General features: G+C 47.3%; 1 protein-coding gene across 1 annotated transcript in view; it reads right to left on the reverse strand.

The window, feature by feature from the left end:
- The window catches only part of LOC309557334 (syntaxin-binding protein 4-like), a 143349-nt gene extending 131935 nt beyond the window's left edge, over window positions 1-11414 (reverse strand). Inside the window, exon 1 of the mRNA XM_082260008.1 lies at window positions 11141-11414. Within this exon, the coding sequence (XP_082116134.1) occupies window positions 11141-11205 (65 nt within the window). The 5' untranslated portion in view covers window positions 11206-11414. The remainder of the gene's footprint in view (window positions 1-11140) is intronic.
- Between the last annotated feature and the right edge of the window lie 4753 nt (window positions 11415-16167).

The following is a 16167-nucleotide window of genomic DNA, read 5'->3' on the forward strand; positions in this document are numbered from 1 at the left end:
CCAGAACCACAGAGCCCAGAACCACAGCACAGAGCTCAGCACCACAGAGCCACCAGCACCACAGCACAGAGCCCAGCACCACAGAGCCACCAGCACCACAGAGCCACCACCAGCACCACAGAGTCACCAGAGCCACCAGCACCACAGTACAGAGCCTAGCACCACAGTACAGAGCCACCAGCACCATAGGGCCACCAGCACCACAGCAGAGAGCCCAGCACCACTGGCACCACAGAGCCCAGCACCACAGAGCCAGCAACAAAGAGCCCAGCACCACAGAGCTTAGCACCACTGACACCACAGAGCCCAGCACCACAGAGCCAGCTCCACGGAGCCCGGCACCACAGAGCCCAGCACCACTGGCACCACAGTCAGAGGCCAGCACCACAGAGCCGGCACCACAGAGCCGGCACCACAGAGCCCGCACCACAGAGCCCAGCATCACAGAGCCCAGCACCACAAAGCCAGTACCACCGGCACCACAGAGCCCAGCATACCACAGAGACCGGCACCACAGAGCCCAGCATACCACAGAGACCGGCACCACAGAGCCCAGCAAACCACAGAGACCGGCACCACAGAGCCCAGCATACCACAGAGACCGGCACACCACGGAGGAGCCAGGAATCAGGACCAGCAGCCATCCCCAAGGCCCCAGCAGCCAGACCCATGGACCAGCAGCCAAGAATCAGTACCAGAAGCCAGCCCCAAGGCCAGAGCAGCCAGACCCCAGGAGGACCAGCAGCCAGACCCCAAGAGGATCAGCAGCCAGACCCCAGGAGAATCAGCAGCCAGACCCCAGGAGGATCAGCAGCCAGACCCCAGGAGGACCAGCAGCCAGACCCCAGGAGGACCAGCAGCCGGAAATCAGGACAAGCAGCCAGAAATCAGGAGGACCAGCAGCCAGACCCCAGGACGAGCAGGCCAGCCCCAGCAGCCAGACCTTAGCACCAGCAGCAAAGCCCCAGAAGCCAGGACCCAGTCCCAGAAGCCAGGACCCAGTCCCAGAATCCAGGCCCCAGGACCAGCAGCCAGCCCCAGTACCCAATATTTAAGGTAAGTGAAGTCTTCTAGTCTTGGGCCTGGGCATCAAAGTGCTATTAATTATTATAATATTGTTTATTTTTCTATTGTTCAGGGACACTCTAATGTAGTCTCTCATGGGGGCTGGAGGGGACTCTTTCTATCAGAGACTCTCCAATAGGCACAGAGAGGGCCTCTGTAAGATACACCCCCCTCCAGGTCCCATTAGACTCGGTTGTAGTCTCTAATGGGGCCTGGTGGGGGGTCTTTCTAACATAGACTTTAAAATGCACACAGAGATGACTTCTGTTCGAGAGACCCCCCTCCAGGTCCCATGATACAACCCCATTGTAGTCTCTAATGGGGCCTGGTGGGGGCTCTTTCTAACAGACTCTTTAACAGAGGCCCTCTCTGTGTTCCTTGGAGAGACCCCCCTTCCGGTCCCATTAGGAAAAGGGGAGGGGTTAGTAAAGATGAACACGCCCACGTGGGGGCGCCATAAATATTTCTGCACCCAGGCGTCTGTTACCCTAGGATCGGCCCTGGAAGTGGAAGTAGATAGTGACATAAAATGGAAACATGTAGCTCTTACCAAAGAAATGAATGATATGAGAAAAACACAGAGAGCCCCATTTGTGGGGAAAAAAGGCATACATTTTATTTGTGTACATCGTCACATGACCGCGCAATTGTCAGAATAAAACGCAGTGCTGTATCGAAAACAATGGCCTGGTCTGGAGGGGGGGGGGGGTAAGTCTTCCTGGGGTTAAGTGCTTAAAGCGGAGTTCCAGCCACAGAATCATTTTTTTTTTTTTAATATCCCCCAAACAGTGACCTTTAGACCTCTATACATCCGCTAATCCTGTTTCATACATTGTAATAATATGTTTGCAAGCATGAAATCTTACTTTATAAAAATTCTTGTGAGCGCCGCCATCTTTGTCCTGGATCGCCGAGGGGAAATGCCTGCCCTGCTTCCTGGTTGTAGTGGGCGGAGGCCGGTGAATCCAGCGCGAAATCTCGCACATGCCCAGTACTATGTACTGTGGAGTACTGTGCTCTGCCTAACATCGCGTCATTTCCTGTTTGGAAATCACGCGATGAGAGGAGCGGACGGCCGCCTTCGTCACCGCCCATTGCATCCTGGGAGCCACGAGTAAGAGCTCCCAGGAAGCATCGCGGGACAGGAAGTGACGGCGCGGGCCACGGCCGAGGAAGGGGGAAGTGGATGGCAAGGTGAGTATATTATCCTCTCTAAAAAGGTAAGTAAAAAAATAAAAATGCCGGGAATATCCAATTCGGGCTCAGGAAAGGATAAGGAAGCAGATGCCATAATATCGGCAGGCATGATTTTGGGGCTGGAACTCCGCTTTAAAGTGAAACCAACATTTATTTATAAACTCTTCAGCAGTGCTGTGATTGAATATACAGAGGGATCTATGGATCTGCTTTGTCGGGCTGCTGTGACCCCAGCTGTACCCCCGACCTGGCTGACAGAAGTCCGGGCCGTGTCCCTTCCTGCTGAACCCCAGTAAACCGTCTTCACCTAGTGCTGGACTTGATCTCAAGTTGAAGTGATAAAAGCTTTAGCGGTTAATCGGATTGTGTGTGATTACATGGACGGTTATGGGCGGAAGGCAGAGAGGGGAAGGAAGGCCTGGCTGATCTGCGTGTTTACAGTGAAAGGTTAGACTCAGCAGCCGTGCCGCACACCTCTCCCTTCCTCTATCCCGCTGATGAGGCCCAATACTAAAATCCAGTCAGTCACGCATTAACTAACTCTCTCATTCATGACACCTTTTCACCGCCACCCGGAGGATTTGTGCGCAGTGCAGCAGCAGCGCTCACCTAGCGGCTCCTATCTCGGTCTGCCTGGGAAATGAAAACGCTAATCTTTTTCTTTTTTTTTCCAGACGTGATTACTTAAAGCTGAAGATTAATCTGCTTATATTTTGCCTTCCCTGGTTCTTCCTTTCCCCCCATCATCAACATGCTAATGACATTTTTACATTTGGTTTACAGACTTATTCTATCCCATGGGTATCAAACACAAGGCCCAGGGGCCGAATCTGGCCCACCAGGCCATTTCATGTGGACCTCACAACAAGGGCCCGGGCCAAGGAGTGGGCAGGAGGGACAGCTGCCCTATGCGCAATGGTATATTTCAGGGATGGGGGTGCCCTGGCCCTAACTCTAATGAAAAAGGAGGGGGAGCAGTTGGGAATCTTTGCCCTGGGCTCTGGATGGAGCACTGCTCACACCTCTCCTGCAGCTACGGCACCATCATGTTTTAGCAGTCGGCAGCAGAGGACAGAACTCCTCTCTGTGGCACTCTCTAGTCTTTGCCTCCCCTGGTCTCAGCATTCAGCAGACTCTGGCAGCTGACTCCAGCCTTCCTCTGGTCCTCCTCCAGATCCTGCATTCTCTGCTTCCCAGCTCTGCCCCAGCTTCTTCCTGGCAGCAGCACATGGTAAGGGGGGTGCACTGTGATGTAAGTGAGTGTGGGGGACCCATGACTTCTGATGGTGGGGGGAGCGCTTGACATCTTATACATAGTTACATATAGTTTGTGAGGCTGAAAAAAGCATCAGTACATCCAGTTAAACCTATGATGTGTGGGTGTGTTTGCTGTTAACCGTACATTGTATACCCCTGTATGTTGTGGTCTTTAACCGGTTGCTGACTGCCGCACGACTATATACTGCGTCGGTCAGCCCCGGCCAGGCAGTGTGACGTATGGGTACGTCACTCGCCTGTCACTGACTTGAGAGCCAATTGCGGGCGGCTCGTTCACTGACAAGTCAGTGCGTGTCACACTACGATCGCTCCGGTGAAGGGAGAAAGGCGGAGCGGCTTATGTAAACAAGCCGCCCGTCATTCTCCCTGGTGTAAAAATGAAGATCAGACGGTTCTACTATGTAGGACCGTTGATCTTTGTTTATACACCAATAGCAATGTCCCTATACAGTTAGAATCACGCCCCTAGGACACACTTAACCCCTCCCTCTCCAATACAGTTAACCCCTTCCCTGCCAGTGTCATTTTTGCAGTAACAGTGCATATGTATAGCACTGATTACTGCAGTAATGTCACTGGTAACCCCAAAAGTGTCAAAAATGTCAGTCAAGGGTCCGATCTGTCCGCCGCAATGTCGCAGTACCGAAAAAAAATCGCAGATCGCCGCCATTACGCGTTAAAAAAAAACACCAAAAATGACAAAAATCTTTCCCTTTGTTAGTAAACGTGATAACTTTTGCGCAAACCAATCAAAATACGCTTTTTGCTATTTTTTTTACCAAACATATGTAGCATAAAACAAATTGGCCGAAAATGTTAAAAAAATTTTGATTTTTACATTTTTTTTTGGGGAATTTCATATAAAAAAATGTAAAAAAAAAATTGTTATTTTTGCAAAATTGACGCTATTTTTTTGTTTATAGCGCATGATCAAAAAATCGCACAGGTGATCAAATACCACCAAAAGAAAGCTCTGTTTGTGGGAAAAAAAGGACGTCAAATTTGTTTAGGTACAGTGTCGCACGTCCGCGCAATTGTCCGTTAAAGTCACGCAGTAAAAAATCGCAAAAAAACCCCTGGTCTTTTAGCAGCCAAATCCTCCGGGGCTTAAGTGGTTAAGGTGCCCATCTAATAGTTTTTTGAAACTATCGATGCGCCCTGCCGATACTACTGCTTGTGGAAGAGAATTCCACATCCTTACTGCTCTTACAGTAAAGAACCCCTTACGTATTTTAAGGTTAAACCGTTTTTCCTCTAGATTTAGTGAGTGGCCACGTGTCTTATTGTATTCCCTTTCTCTGAATAGTTTGTTCCTTATGCTAGGGTCGCCAGTACAGTATTTGTACATTGATATCATATCTCCCCTCAATCGTCTCTTCTCCAGAGAGAATAAGTTCAGTGCTTGTAGTCTTTCCTCATAGCTGATGTCCTCCATACCCCTAATTATTTTTGTTGCCCTTCTCTGGACTCTCTCCAGTTCCAGCACATCCTTCCTGAGGACCGGTGCCCAGAACTGGACAGAATACTCCAGATGTGGCCGGACCAGAGTCTTGTAGAGCGGGAGAATAATCTCTTTATTTCTAGAGTGAATCCCCTTTTTTATACATCCCAGTATTCTGTTGGCTTTGCTTGCGGCGGCTTGGCATTGCATGCCACTGCCAAGCCTGTTGTCTACCAGTACCCCCAGGTCCTTTTCCATCCTAGACTCACCCAGAGGTTCCCCCCCAGTGAGTAGCTTGCTTTCTGGTTTCTGGCACCCAAGTGCATTACTTTACATTTTTCAACATTAAACCTCATCTGCCATGTAGTTGCCCACCCCGTTATTTTGTTCAGGTCCGCTTGTAAGGTTTCCACATCCTGCATAGAAGATATTGGCATGCCTAATTTAGTATCATCAGCAAATACTGAGATTGTACTAGATATCCCCTCCTCTAGATCATTTATGAATAAATTAAACAGGATTGGTCCCAGGACAGAACCCTGGGGGACCCCACTTTCCACACCCGCCCAATCCGAGTACTCCCCATTAATCACCACCCTCTGTACTCTCCCCTGGAGCCAGTTCTCTATCCAGGTACTCAACCTATGGTCCATACTTACCTTCCTTAATTTGTACAGTAAGCGTTTGTGGGGAACGGTGTCAAAGGCCTTTGCAAAGTCCAGATACACCACATCCACAGGCCTTCCTTTATCTAGGTGGCAGCTCACTTCATCGTAGAAGGTTAATAGATTGGTTTGGCAAGAACGATTTTTCATGAATCCATGCTGATTACTACTAATAATATCATTTTCATTACTAAAGTCTTGTATGTGGTCCCTTAACATCCCCTCCAAAATTTTGCAGACTACTGATGTTAGGCTGACCGGCCTATAGTTACCCGGGATATATCTCTGCCCTTTTTTAAATATTGGTACCACGTTGGCTTTTTTCCAATCAGCTGGCACCATACCCGTCAGTAAACTATCCTTAAAGATCAAGAATAATGGTCTGGCAATCATCTGATTTTAGAGGGGTGCTCTGGACATCTAATCTTCCAGATGCTACCGGCCCTTTTAGGGCAACCATGATGCTGATGTGGCCCATGATGAAATCGAGTTTGACACCCCTGTGATATCTAGAAAATTACCGTGAAGATGGCCCAAGCCCCAAAAGAAGGGTATATGTATCACAAAAATAGAAAAAGTATGGGTTTCAGGGCCCAATTGAAACAGGAAAACCAAGAGACCATATTGATAAAAAATGTAACATTTTATTTAGATCATATACAAATATATTGTGTAATACACAATATATTTGTATATGATCTAAATAAAATGTTCAATTTTTTATCAATATGGTCTCTTGGTTTTCCTGTTTCAATGGGGCCCTGAAACCCATACTTTTTCTATTTTTGTGATACATATACCCCTGTGATATCATCTTTGTTGGGTCTCTGTGCTTCTCTATGCAATGCAGGGAGATCATGGCTGATGGGAGGGACTGGCAAGGTGTTGTTCATAGCTTCCTGATAACATCACAGCGCCCTCTTCAGGACTCCTCCCATGAAATCTCATCCCTGGTGTAAGCTGTGAACTGTCTTTTGGGAGGAGTTATGCAAATTTTAAAATGCCTTCATGGGTGGATGTGAGCAGGGCCGCTGATAGGGGGGACCACCAGTCCTCCTGTAGGGGGCCCAGGCACAGAGGGGGGCCAACAGCATGGGAAATTGGTGCGGTCGGGAGCAGGGGCAATTACAGAAGGAAGCCTTGTGTGACTCTCTGCAGCAGCTGAAAGCCAGTTTCTCCCCCTTCTGTAAGGTTTCAGCTGCTGCAGGGAGAGACACAGACACAGGGCATCATTCCTGTAATGGCTTCTCCAAAACCGACCCCCTCCCTGTTCTGCCTAGGGGCCTTAGATATTGCCCACATGTGATGCTGAGCCTCTATGTGAGGATCAGTACTGAGATCATCTCACAATGTGCATTAGAAGCTGCAGCAAGTCAGATAGGGCTCGCCTCACTTCCTGGCTGGAGGACATCCATCATCATCTAGCCCAGTGGTCTTCAAACTGGGGCCCAGGGGTCGGATGTGGCCCTTTTCTTGCTTTTATCCAGCCCTAGGGGGCACTATTTCATCCACTGACACCAGCAACAGAGCACAATTCCCCCCTCTGACATCAGCAAAGGGGCACAATTCCTCCCAAAAACCCCAACAATGGGGCCCAATGTCACCAATGATGGGGCACTATTCCTCCCACTGACCCCAATGATGGGGCACTATTCCTCCCACTGACACCAGTGATAGGCACTATTCCTCCCACTGATACCAATGATAGGGCACTAGTCCTCCCACTGACACCAATGATGGGGCACTATTCCTCCCACTGACACCAATGATGGGGAACTATTCCTCCCATTGACACCAATGATGGAGCACTATTCCTCCCACTGACACCAATGATGGGGCACTATTCCTCCCACTGACACCAATGATGGGGCACTATTCCTCTCACTGACACCAATGATGGAGCACTATTCCTCCCACTGACACCAATGATGGGGGACTATTCCTCCCACTGACACCAATGATGGGGCACTATTCCTCCCACTGACACCAATGATAGGCACTATTCCTCCCACTGACACCAATGATGGGGTACTATTCCTCCCACTGACACCAATGATGGGACGCTATTCCTCCCACTGACACCAATGATGGGGTACTATTCCTCCCACTGACACCAATGATGGGCACTATTCCTCCCACTGACACCAATGATGGGGCACTATTCCTCCCACTGATACCAATGATGGGGCACTATTCCTCCCACTGACACCAATGATGGGGCACTATTCCTCCCACTGACACTAATGATGGGGCACTATTCCTCCCACTGATACCAATGATGGGCACTATTCCTCCCACTGATACCAATGATGGGGCACTATTCCTCCCACTGACACCAATGATGGGGCACTATTCCTCCCACTGACACCAATGATGGAGTACTATTCCTCCTAATGACACCAAATCTAAAGGATGGTAAACTGGTCCTTTATTTAGAACGTATGGATACACCCGATCTAGCTCTTTCCTCCCCATCCTGACTGTCCCTTGCTCAGCCTTTCATTCATTGAATTTCAGTCCCTTCAGTCCCCGAGGCTTGGCATTATATGTGGGTGTTAAGTAGGGTGGTCTGAATGGAAATGCAGCCAGCCTATGAAAGCACACTTCTGCAGACTGACTCCTACCCATCAAGACATTATGATACTTGCATAACCACTGCTAAGAGCTGGCTGAGGGCTCTTGAAAGGAATACTGTGCTGCAATTTTGTCAGGAGGCTATGTATAGCACCCTGCTGGCTCCTTAAACCAGCCAAGATCTGCCTGTATTGCATAGAAAATGACAGAGGCCCGGTGATAGCATCATTGGGTCTAAAATAAGGTTTAGAAATTGGGTGGGTTTTCATCAAAAATGGAATCAGCCGGGATCTGCCTGCATAGAGAAGCATAGAGATCTAGAAATGACATCACTGGATCTAAAAAAAAAAGTATAAACAAATAGATAGGTTTTCAATAAAAATATAATCAGCCATGATCTGCCTGCATTGCATAGAGAAGCACAGAGATGCAGTGATGTCATCATTAGGTCTAAAACAAGGTATATAAAATAGATAGGTTGTCAATGGAATATTTCATTGACAGGTAGATGGCCATTGATTGGGGGGGGGGGGGGCAAGGAAGGCATAAAAGAAAATCTTAAGCAGGTTAAACTTCAGATTTGAAGCCAAATATTTTTTTTTCTGGATAGAGCAGGGAATGGTTAGATCTTCCTGTTACTATCTATGTCCATTGGGGAGATTTCCCCTTACTTTGACAAGAGGAAAGGGAATGCGGGATTGGGGGGTCCCCAAGACACGGATCCAAAGACAGCAATACAACAAATACATAAATACCACTTTACTAGAAAATGTGCTTTTGGTGCATTCAGTGTTCCCCATTATTTAGGCCCCTCAGAGTTGCTGACAGGAAGTGAGGGAAAATGTTCTCAGTGGGGTCACAAAAAAAAAAAAAAAGCAGAGCACCATTATCCCATCTACATTCTACTAAAAAAGTTGGGTATTAAAATCTAGCAGGTAGTGGGACCGCTTGACAATTGCATCAGTAGTTGGGTAGAACTGGTAACTTAAATGCAGAGATCTAAGATTCCTAACTTTGCAGCATCTATTAAAATTTGAAATCTTAGGTGGACTGTCCCCTTTTAAACAAAAATAGACCAGAATGGCAACCATCAAGAAGGTCCCTAGTCAAGGAGGTCTCCAGTAAAGGAAATGCCTAGCCAAGGAGGTCTCTAGCCAAGGAGGTCTCTAGCCAAGGAGGTCTCTAGCCAAGGAGGTCTCTAGTCAAGGAGGTCTCTAGTCAAGGAGGTCTCTAGTCAAGGAGGTCTCTAGTCAAGGAGGTCTCTAGTCAAGACGGTCTCTAGTCAAGAAGGTTTTTAGCCAAGGGGGTCTCCAGTCAAGGAGTTTCCTACTCAAGGAGGTCCCTAGTCAAGGAGATCTCTAGCCAAGGAGGTCCCTAATCAAGGAGGTCTCTAGTCAAGGAGGTCCCTAGTCAAGGAGGTCTCTAGCCAAGGAGGTCCCTAGTCAAGGGGGTCTCTAGCCAAGGAGGTCCCTAATCAAGGAGGTCTCTAGTCAAGGAGGTCTCTAGTCAAGGAGGTCTCTAGTCAAGGAGGTCCCTAGTCAAGGAGGTCTCTAGCAAAGGAGGTCCCTAATCAAGGAGGTCTCTAGTCAAGGAGGTCTCCTTTAAAGGAAATGCCTAGCCAAGGACGTCTCTAGCCAAGGAGGTCTCTAGCCAAGGAGGTCTCTAGTCAAGGAGGTCTCTAGTCAAGGAGGTCTCTAGTCAAGGGGGTCTCCAGTCAAGGAGTTCCCTACTCAAGGAGGTCCCTAGCCAAGGAGGTCCCTAATTAAGGAGGTCTCTAGTCAAGAAGGTCTCTAGTCAAGAAGGTCTCTAGCCAAGGGGTTCTCCAGTCAAGGAGTTCCCTACTCAAGGAGGTCCCTAGTCAAGAAGGTCTTTAGTCAAGAAGGTATCTAGTCAAGAAGGTCTCTAGCCAAGGGGGTCCCTAATCAAGGAGGTCTCTAGTCAAAGAGGTCCTAGTCAAGAAGGTTCCTAGTCAAGGAGGTCTCAAGTCTAGGATGTCCCTAGCTCCCTAGCTAAGAAGATCCTGTGTCAAAGAGGTCTCTGGTCAAAGAGGTCCTTAGCCAAGGAGGTCTCTAGTCAAGGAGGTCTCTAGCCAAGGGGTTCTCCAGTCAAGGAGTTCCCTACTCAAGGAGGTCCCTAGTCAAGAAGATCTCTAGCCAAGGGGGTCTCCAGTCAAGGAGTTCCCTACTCAAGGAGGTCCCTAGTCAAGGAGGTCTCTAGCCAAGGAGGTCCCTAATTAAGGAGGTCTCTAGTCAAAGAGGTCCTAGTCAAGGAGGTTCCTAGTCAAGGAGGTCTCAAGTCTAGGATGTCCCTAGCTAAGAAGATCCTGTGTCAAAGATGTCTCTGGTCAAAGAGGTCCTTAGCCAAGGAGGTCTCTAGCCAAGGGGGTCTCTATCCAAGGAGGTCCCTAGCCAAGGAGGTCTCTAGTCAAGGAGGTCTCAAGTCAAGGAGAAACTAGTCAAGGAGGTCCCTAGTGAAGGAGATCCTAGTCAAGGAGGAACTAGTCAAGGAGGTCCCTAGTCAAGGAGATGCCAAGTCAAAGAGGTCTCTGTTCCAAGAGGTCCCTAGCCATGAAGGGGGATTCAGTCAAGTAGGTCTCTAGTCAAGGAGGAACTAGTCAAGAAGGTCCCTAGTAAAGGAGGGCTCCAGTCAAGAAGGTCCTAATAAAGGAGGGCTCAAGTCAAGGGAGTCAAGTCAAGGAGGCTCAAGTCAAGGAGGTCTTCATTCAAGGAGGTCCTAGTCAAGGAGGTCCCTAACTACGGAGGTCTCTAGCCAAGGAGGTCTCTAGTCTAGGAGGTCCCTAATCACAACAGACTTGTATTTCTGCATGGCGTATAAGATGCCCCCTTGCCCTGATCCCACCCTGCAGCTCTTAGTGGTCCCTCCGTACCTCCGTGCAGTAGAACACAGCCGTTGTACTCACCAGTAGATCAGCGACAGACCGTCAAATCTCTCCAACTCCTTCCCAGAAGGTTTGAGATAGGACATCTCATCTATGACCCTGGAAGAGCCCGGAGCGTTTCAGAGCGCGAGCTGGAACAGTGAGTCCATGTCTGTTCACTGTGTCCCTTCTTAATTCCGTATCATCTCAGCTCTGCCTGTGCTAATCACACAGGATTTCAGGCACACAGAGCTGGGCCTAATCTCAGATCCACATATGACTTCAACACCCCCCCCCCCAACCCCCACCCATCCCTCCATCCTCTGCTCCGAACTTGCCTGTCTCTTGATAGACCAGCTGGTGTCCTGTACCCTTCTGCCTGCCAGACCACAGACCTGGCGCAATCACCTCTGATCGGCTCACGCCAGCGAGGGGAGGGTTAATGTGGTTAGAAGCTTTCATCCCTGTGCATGCTCTGTTCAGAGGGATGGAACTAAAGCTGAACTCTAGGCAGACATAAAAGACACAAATAATGTAGCTCTGTAATCAATAATACATTATTAAATGTATATTTTTAAATACAAGCAGTGTAAGTACCTGAATTTAACCTGGAATCAGTCTCCTGTACAGCAGGGCTGGAGTGTGAGAGAAAGAAGCAGCACAAGGAGGAAATCAGTTCATGTGCTTGACATGAAGAATGGTGATAGGAGGAGAGAGCAGAGGAACAGAGAGATGAGTTCATCGCTGTGCTACTTCTCCTTTCACTGTTAAGTCAAGGTGGGGGTAAGTCTGGGATGGACTTGGCTCAGAGGAATTGGGTTGAATGGTGCAGACTGAGGACATCTGGTGGCAGAAAAAAGCACTGCAGGGAAAATCTCTGGAATGGAGCTAAATGTTGCAGCAAATGCTTTGGACTGTTTGTCTGATACTAAGAGTAATAGACCATATTGGTGTAATGTGTTTCGGCACGGTCTCTTTTAATCTTCGCCAGGTCCAAATGTGACAACCCAGGAGAGCAATTGGGAGATAATTGTTACCTCAACAGAAAGCGCTTGAACAAGGACCTTTATGGCAGGATGACCTTCATGGCAGGATCACCAGATATTATTATAATGAATGCTGCAAATCTAAAAATATTGATAAAAATGTTGGCATTACGTCAACATGTTAACCACTTCCTGACCACCCGCCGCCTTTTTACTGCGGCAGGGTGGCTCTCCTGCGCAAACCGATGTAGACCTACATCGGTCGCGCGCGGGAAGCTAGGGGGCAAACGCGCGCCGCCAGTGGCACACTCCTGCCCCTACTCGGCAGCGGGGAAGCCGATGCACAGGGCAGGCGCCTCTGATTGCCGCCTGACACCCACGATCACTCTCCTCTGAGAGAGAAGGACGGTCATTTGTTGTAAACACAGCCGACCGTGCTTCTCCCTGGAATGATTACAGAGCCCCTGTGATCCTCCTATATAGGAAAACATGTCTCTATGGTCATTTCAGAAGCCACCCCCCCCCCCACAGTTAGAATCACTCCCCTAGGCTCACATTTAACCCCTTGATCACCCACAGGGTTAACCCCTTCCCTGCCAATGGCATTATTACAGTAACAGTGCATATTTTTTAGCACTGATTACTGTAGTGTCAAAAATGTCAGTTAGGGGTCCGATCTGTCCGCCGCAATGTCATAGTCCTGCAAAAAAACCTAGTAAAATAAATAAAAAATTAAATGACATATATCTTTCCCGTAGTTGGGAGACGCGATAACAGGTCAATATACACTTATTGCGATTTTTTTTTACCAAAAATATGTAGCAGAATACAAATTGGCCTAAAATGTTAAAAAAAATTTGATTTTTAAATTTTTTTTTGGGGAATGTTATATAGCAGAATGTGATTTTTTTTTTTTTTTTTTAAATTGTCGCTATTTTTTTGTTTATAGAGCAAAAAATAAAAATTGCACAGGTGATCAAATACCACCAAAAGAAAGCTCTGTTTGTGGGGAAAAAAGGACATCAATTATATTTTGGTACAGTTTTGCACGACCGCGCAATTGTCCGTTAAAGTAACGCAGTGCCGAATCGCAAAATAGGGCCTGGTTAAGAAGGGGGCAAATCCTTCCGGTCTTAAAGGGGTTAAAGCTGAACTCGGTGCAGATATAAGAGGCAAATTATGCAGCTCTGTAATCCATATTATATCATTAATCTTTTTTTATCCAAGCATTGTAATTACCTGAAACTGACTTGGTATCAGCCTCATGCAGTTGCAGTCCCTGTACAGCAGAGCTCAGAGTGGATGAGGAAGAAGCAACACAAGGAGCCAATCTATCAATGGAGGAGAGAGCAGAGTGACAGAGAGATTAACTCATCTCTGCACTGCTTCTCCTTCACTGTCCAGTCACAGGATGGGGATGGGTCCATGACAGCCTGGGCTCAGAGCAAGTGTATTGAATAATGCTGGCTGTCATTCATGTCAGAAGACTGAGGACATTTTTTGGTTGGAAAAAAGTACTGTAGGGGACAGCTCCAGATTAGAGGTGAGTATTGCAGTAAAGGTTGCTCTTTTTAACCTATTAATGCACTATTGCTTTTTGTACTATTTTTGACAGGACTTCTGCGTTAAAGTTTATTTGAAATGTTAGTGATTGGGTTCACATCTACTTGAAAGTGAAACCTTAGATTTGTTAAGAAAAGGGAATCCACTTTGGGCCCCCTACACAAAGGTGCCCTATAGCTGAGCGATGCATTGAATATAGTCTGCAGCTAAATAAATGCAGTGTTCATTGAAGCTTGTGGTTCAGAACATGACAAAGGTAGCATAGAGATATTGTATTTCCGTTGACCTTGAAGTAATTTGTGACGTATCTATTACAGGTTTACATGATAATTCTTCCATATTTAGAATATTGTATTTCACCTATTTTTCTTCACAAACACTCCCTCTAGTGGTCATCTGCATATCAATGAATGTGATTAGCACCCTTGGCTAATGACTGCTAGAGGGTGGTCAGAAGATTCAGATGTCTTTACGCTAAACCTGTCCAAGCTTCATAGCATGCATGTTCATGAACTGTGCAGACAACCGTGGTGCGGACTTTTACGTTGGGGAAAGAACACTGATGAGAAATGTTATGATAAAATGACTTTGTTGGGCAAATTTGTCATAGAGGTAAAAAAAGGGTTAAAGCTGAACTCCTAAACCAAAAAATGTCCCTTGCTATGGGGCTATACCAGCACTGTAAGTGTTAACTGCTCGTTCCTGACTGGGGGATTTGGTAAAGCAGATTTACTTACCTGATCCTCTGCAGTGCTAGTCCGATACCTGCAGTGTCTTCTCCCCCATAACCTAAGGTCCTATAGCAACATCAAGCCCAGCATTGGACGTATGGATGCAGAAGAACAGTCCACTGCCGAAGCATGAGAGAGCGCCATCTGCTGGGAGAGCGGAGGATTGGGTAAGTAAAAGTGCTTTCCTGACACCAACATGGCAGCATACATATGATATAGCTCTGCCCCTATATCCACCCACAGGACCTGTTTAAATCTATAAAGGTCTGACTGAGAGCAATCACCCCCATTCTCCTTTTTGTCCTCAAAGATCAACACCTACAGCCCGGTACACTCAGGATAAGCTCTTACCTGCCGACTGGGTCTAGCTTCCCCCAGGGGCAGTCCCACATCTTAGGCTGCTAAACGCACCAACAAGGTGGGGAGCCCCTTCTGGTGATCTTTTGGGGCTGAGGAGTTCTCTAATCAGAGGCGGTAACTCTCTTGTGGTATGCCTTCTTAGGGGTCCGGATCTCGCAGTTGGGGCTGCATGGCGTCTATTTGTCTGTGGTATTCTACCTCAGGTTGTAACTTTTACTCCCTGTTCTCCAGTCTCTTCAAACTGCCTATAATTGTTTTAACTTTATAAATTGCTTATAATTTTCTTGTGTATGTTTTCATTTATAGCAGCGTCCCTCCGGCCTCCCTCTCCCTCCCGTCAGTGCCCGGGGGCCAGCGCGTGGCTCTCCTCTTCCTTTAGGCTGGCCTCGGGCAGTCCTGCTCATCCGCGCATGCGTGGTGGTCTTCGGGCCGCGGTGACCATCTTGGGTGAGGGAAAAGGTTTCCCTCCATTAGCGCTGACCTCCAGGATAGGAGGATGGGGGGGTTAGGGTGAAGTTTCCCATAAGGCGCCCTATTTAAAGGGCTCACAGGTGCAATAATAGATGCCTTTTTATTTAGGCACCCAAGACATGCAGCATAACAAAGTAGGCAAAGTTCCAGGTAAGTCATACTATTCTGGAGGGGGGGGTAGTAGTATTTTTAAGGGGGGGGGGGTCCCAGTCTCCTAAAGGTAGAGTTTCTTACAAAAAAAATATATATATATATATATATATATATATATATATATATATATATATATATATATATATATATATATATATATATATATACAGTATTTCACAAAAGTGAGTACACCGCTCACATTTTTGTAAATATTTTATTATATCTTTTCATGTGACAACACTGAGGAAATGACACTTTGCTACAATGTAAAGTAATGAGTGTATAACAGTGTAAATTTGCTGTCCCCTCAATAATTCAACACAGCCATTAATGTCTACACCGCTGGCAACAAAAGTGAGTACACCCATAAGTCAAAATGTGCAAATTGGGCCCAATTAGCCATTTTCCCTCCCTGGTATCATGTGACTTATTAGTGTTACAAGGTCTGAATGGGAATCAGGTGTGTTAAATTTGATGTTATCGCTCTCACGGTCTCATACTGGTCACTGGAAGTTCAACATGGCACCTCTTGGCAAAGAACTCTCTGAGGATCTGAAAAAAAAAAGAATTGTTGCTCTACATGAAGATGGCCTAGGCTATAAGAAGATTGCCAAGACCCCAATAATGAGCTGCAGCACGGTGGCCAAGACCATACAGCGGTTTAACAGGACAGGTTCCACTCAGAACAGGCCTCGCCATGGTCAACCAAAGGAGTTGAGTGCAAGTGCTCAGCGTCATATCCAGAGGTTGTCTTTGGGAAATAGACGTATGAGTGCTGCCAGCATTGCTGCAGAGGTTGAAGGGG

The sequence above is a fragment of the Pelophylax lessonae genome (assembly GCF_965119305.1).
Source record: "Pelophylax lessonae genome assembly, chromosome: 6".
NCBI lineage: Eukaryota > Metazoa > Chordata > Amphibia > Anura > Ranidae > Pelophylax > Pelophylax lessonae.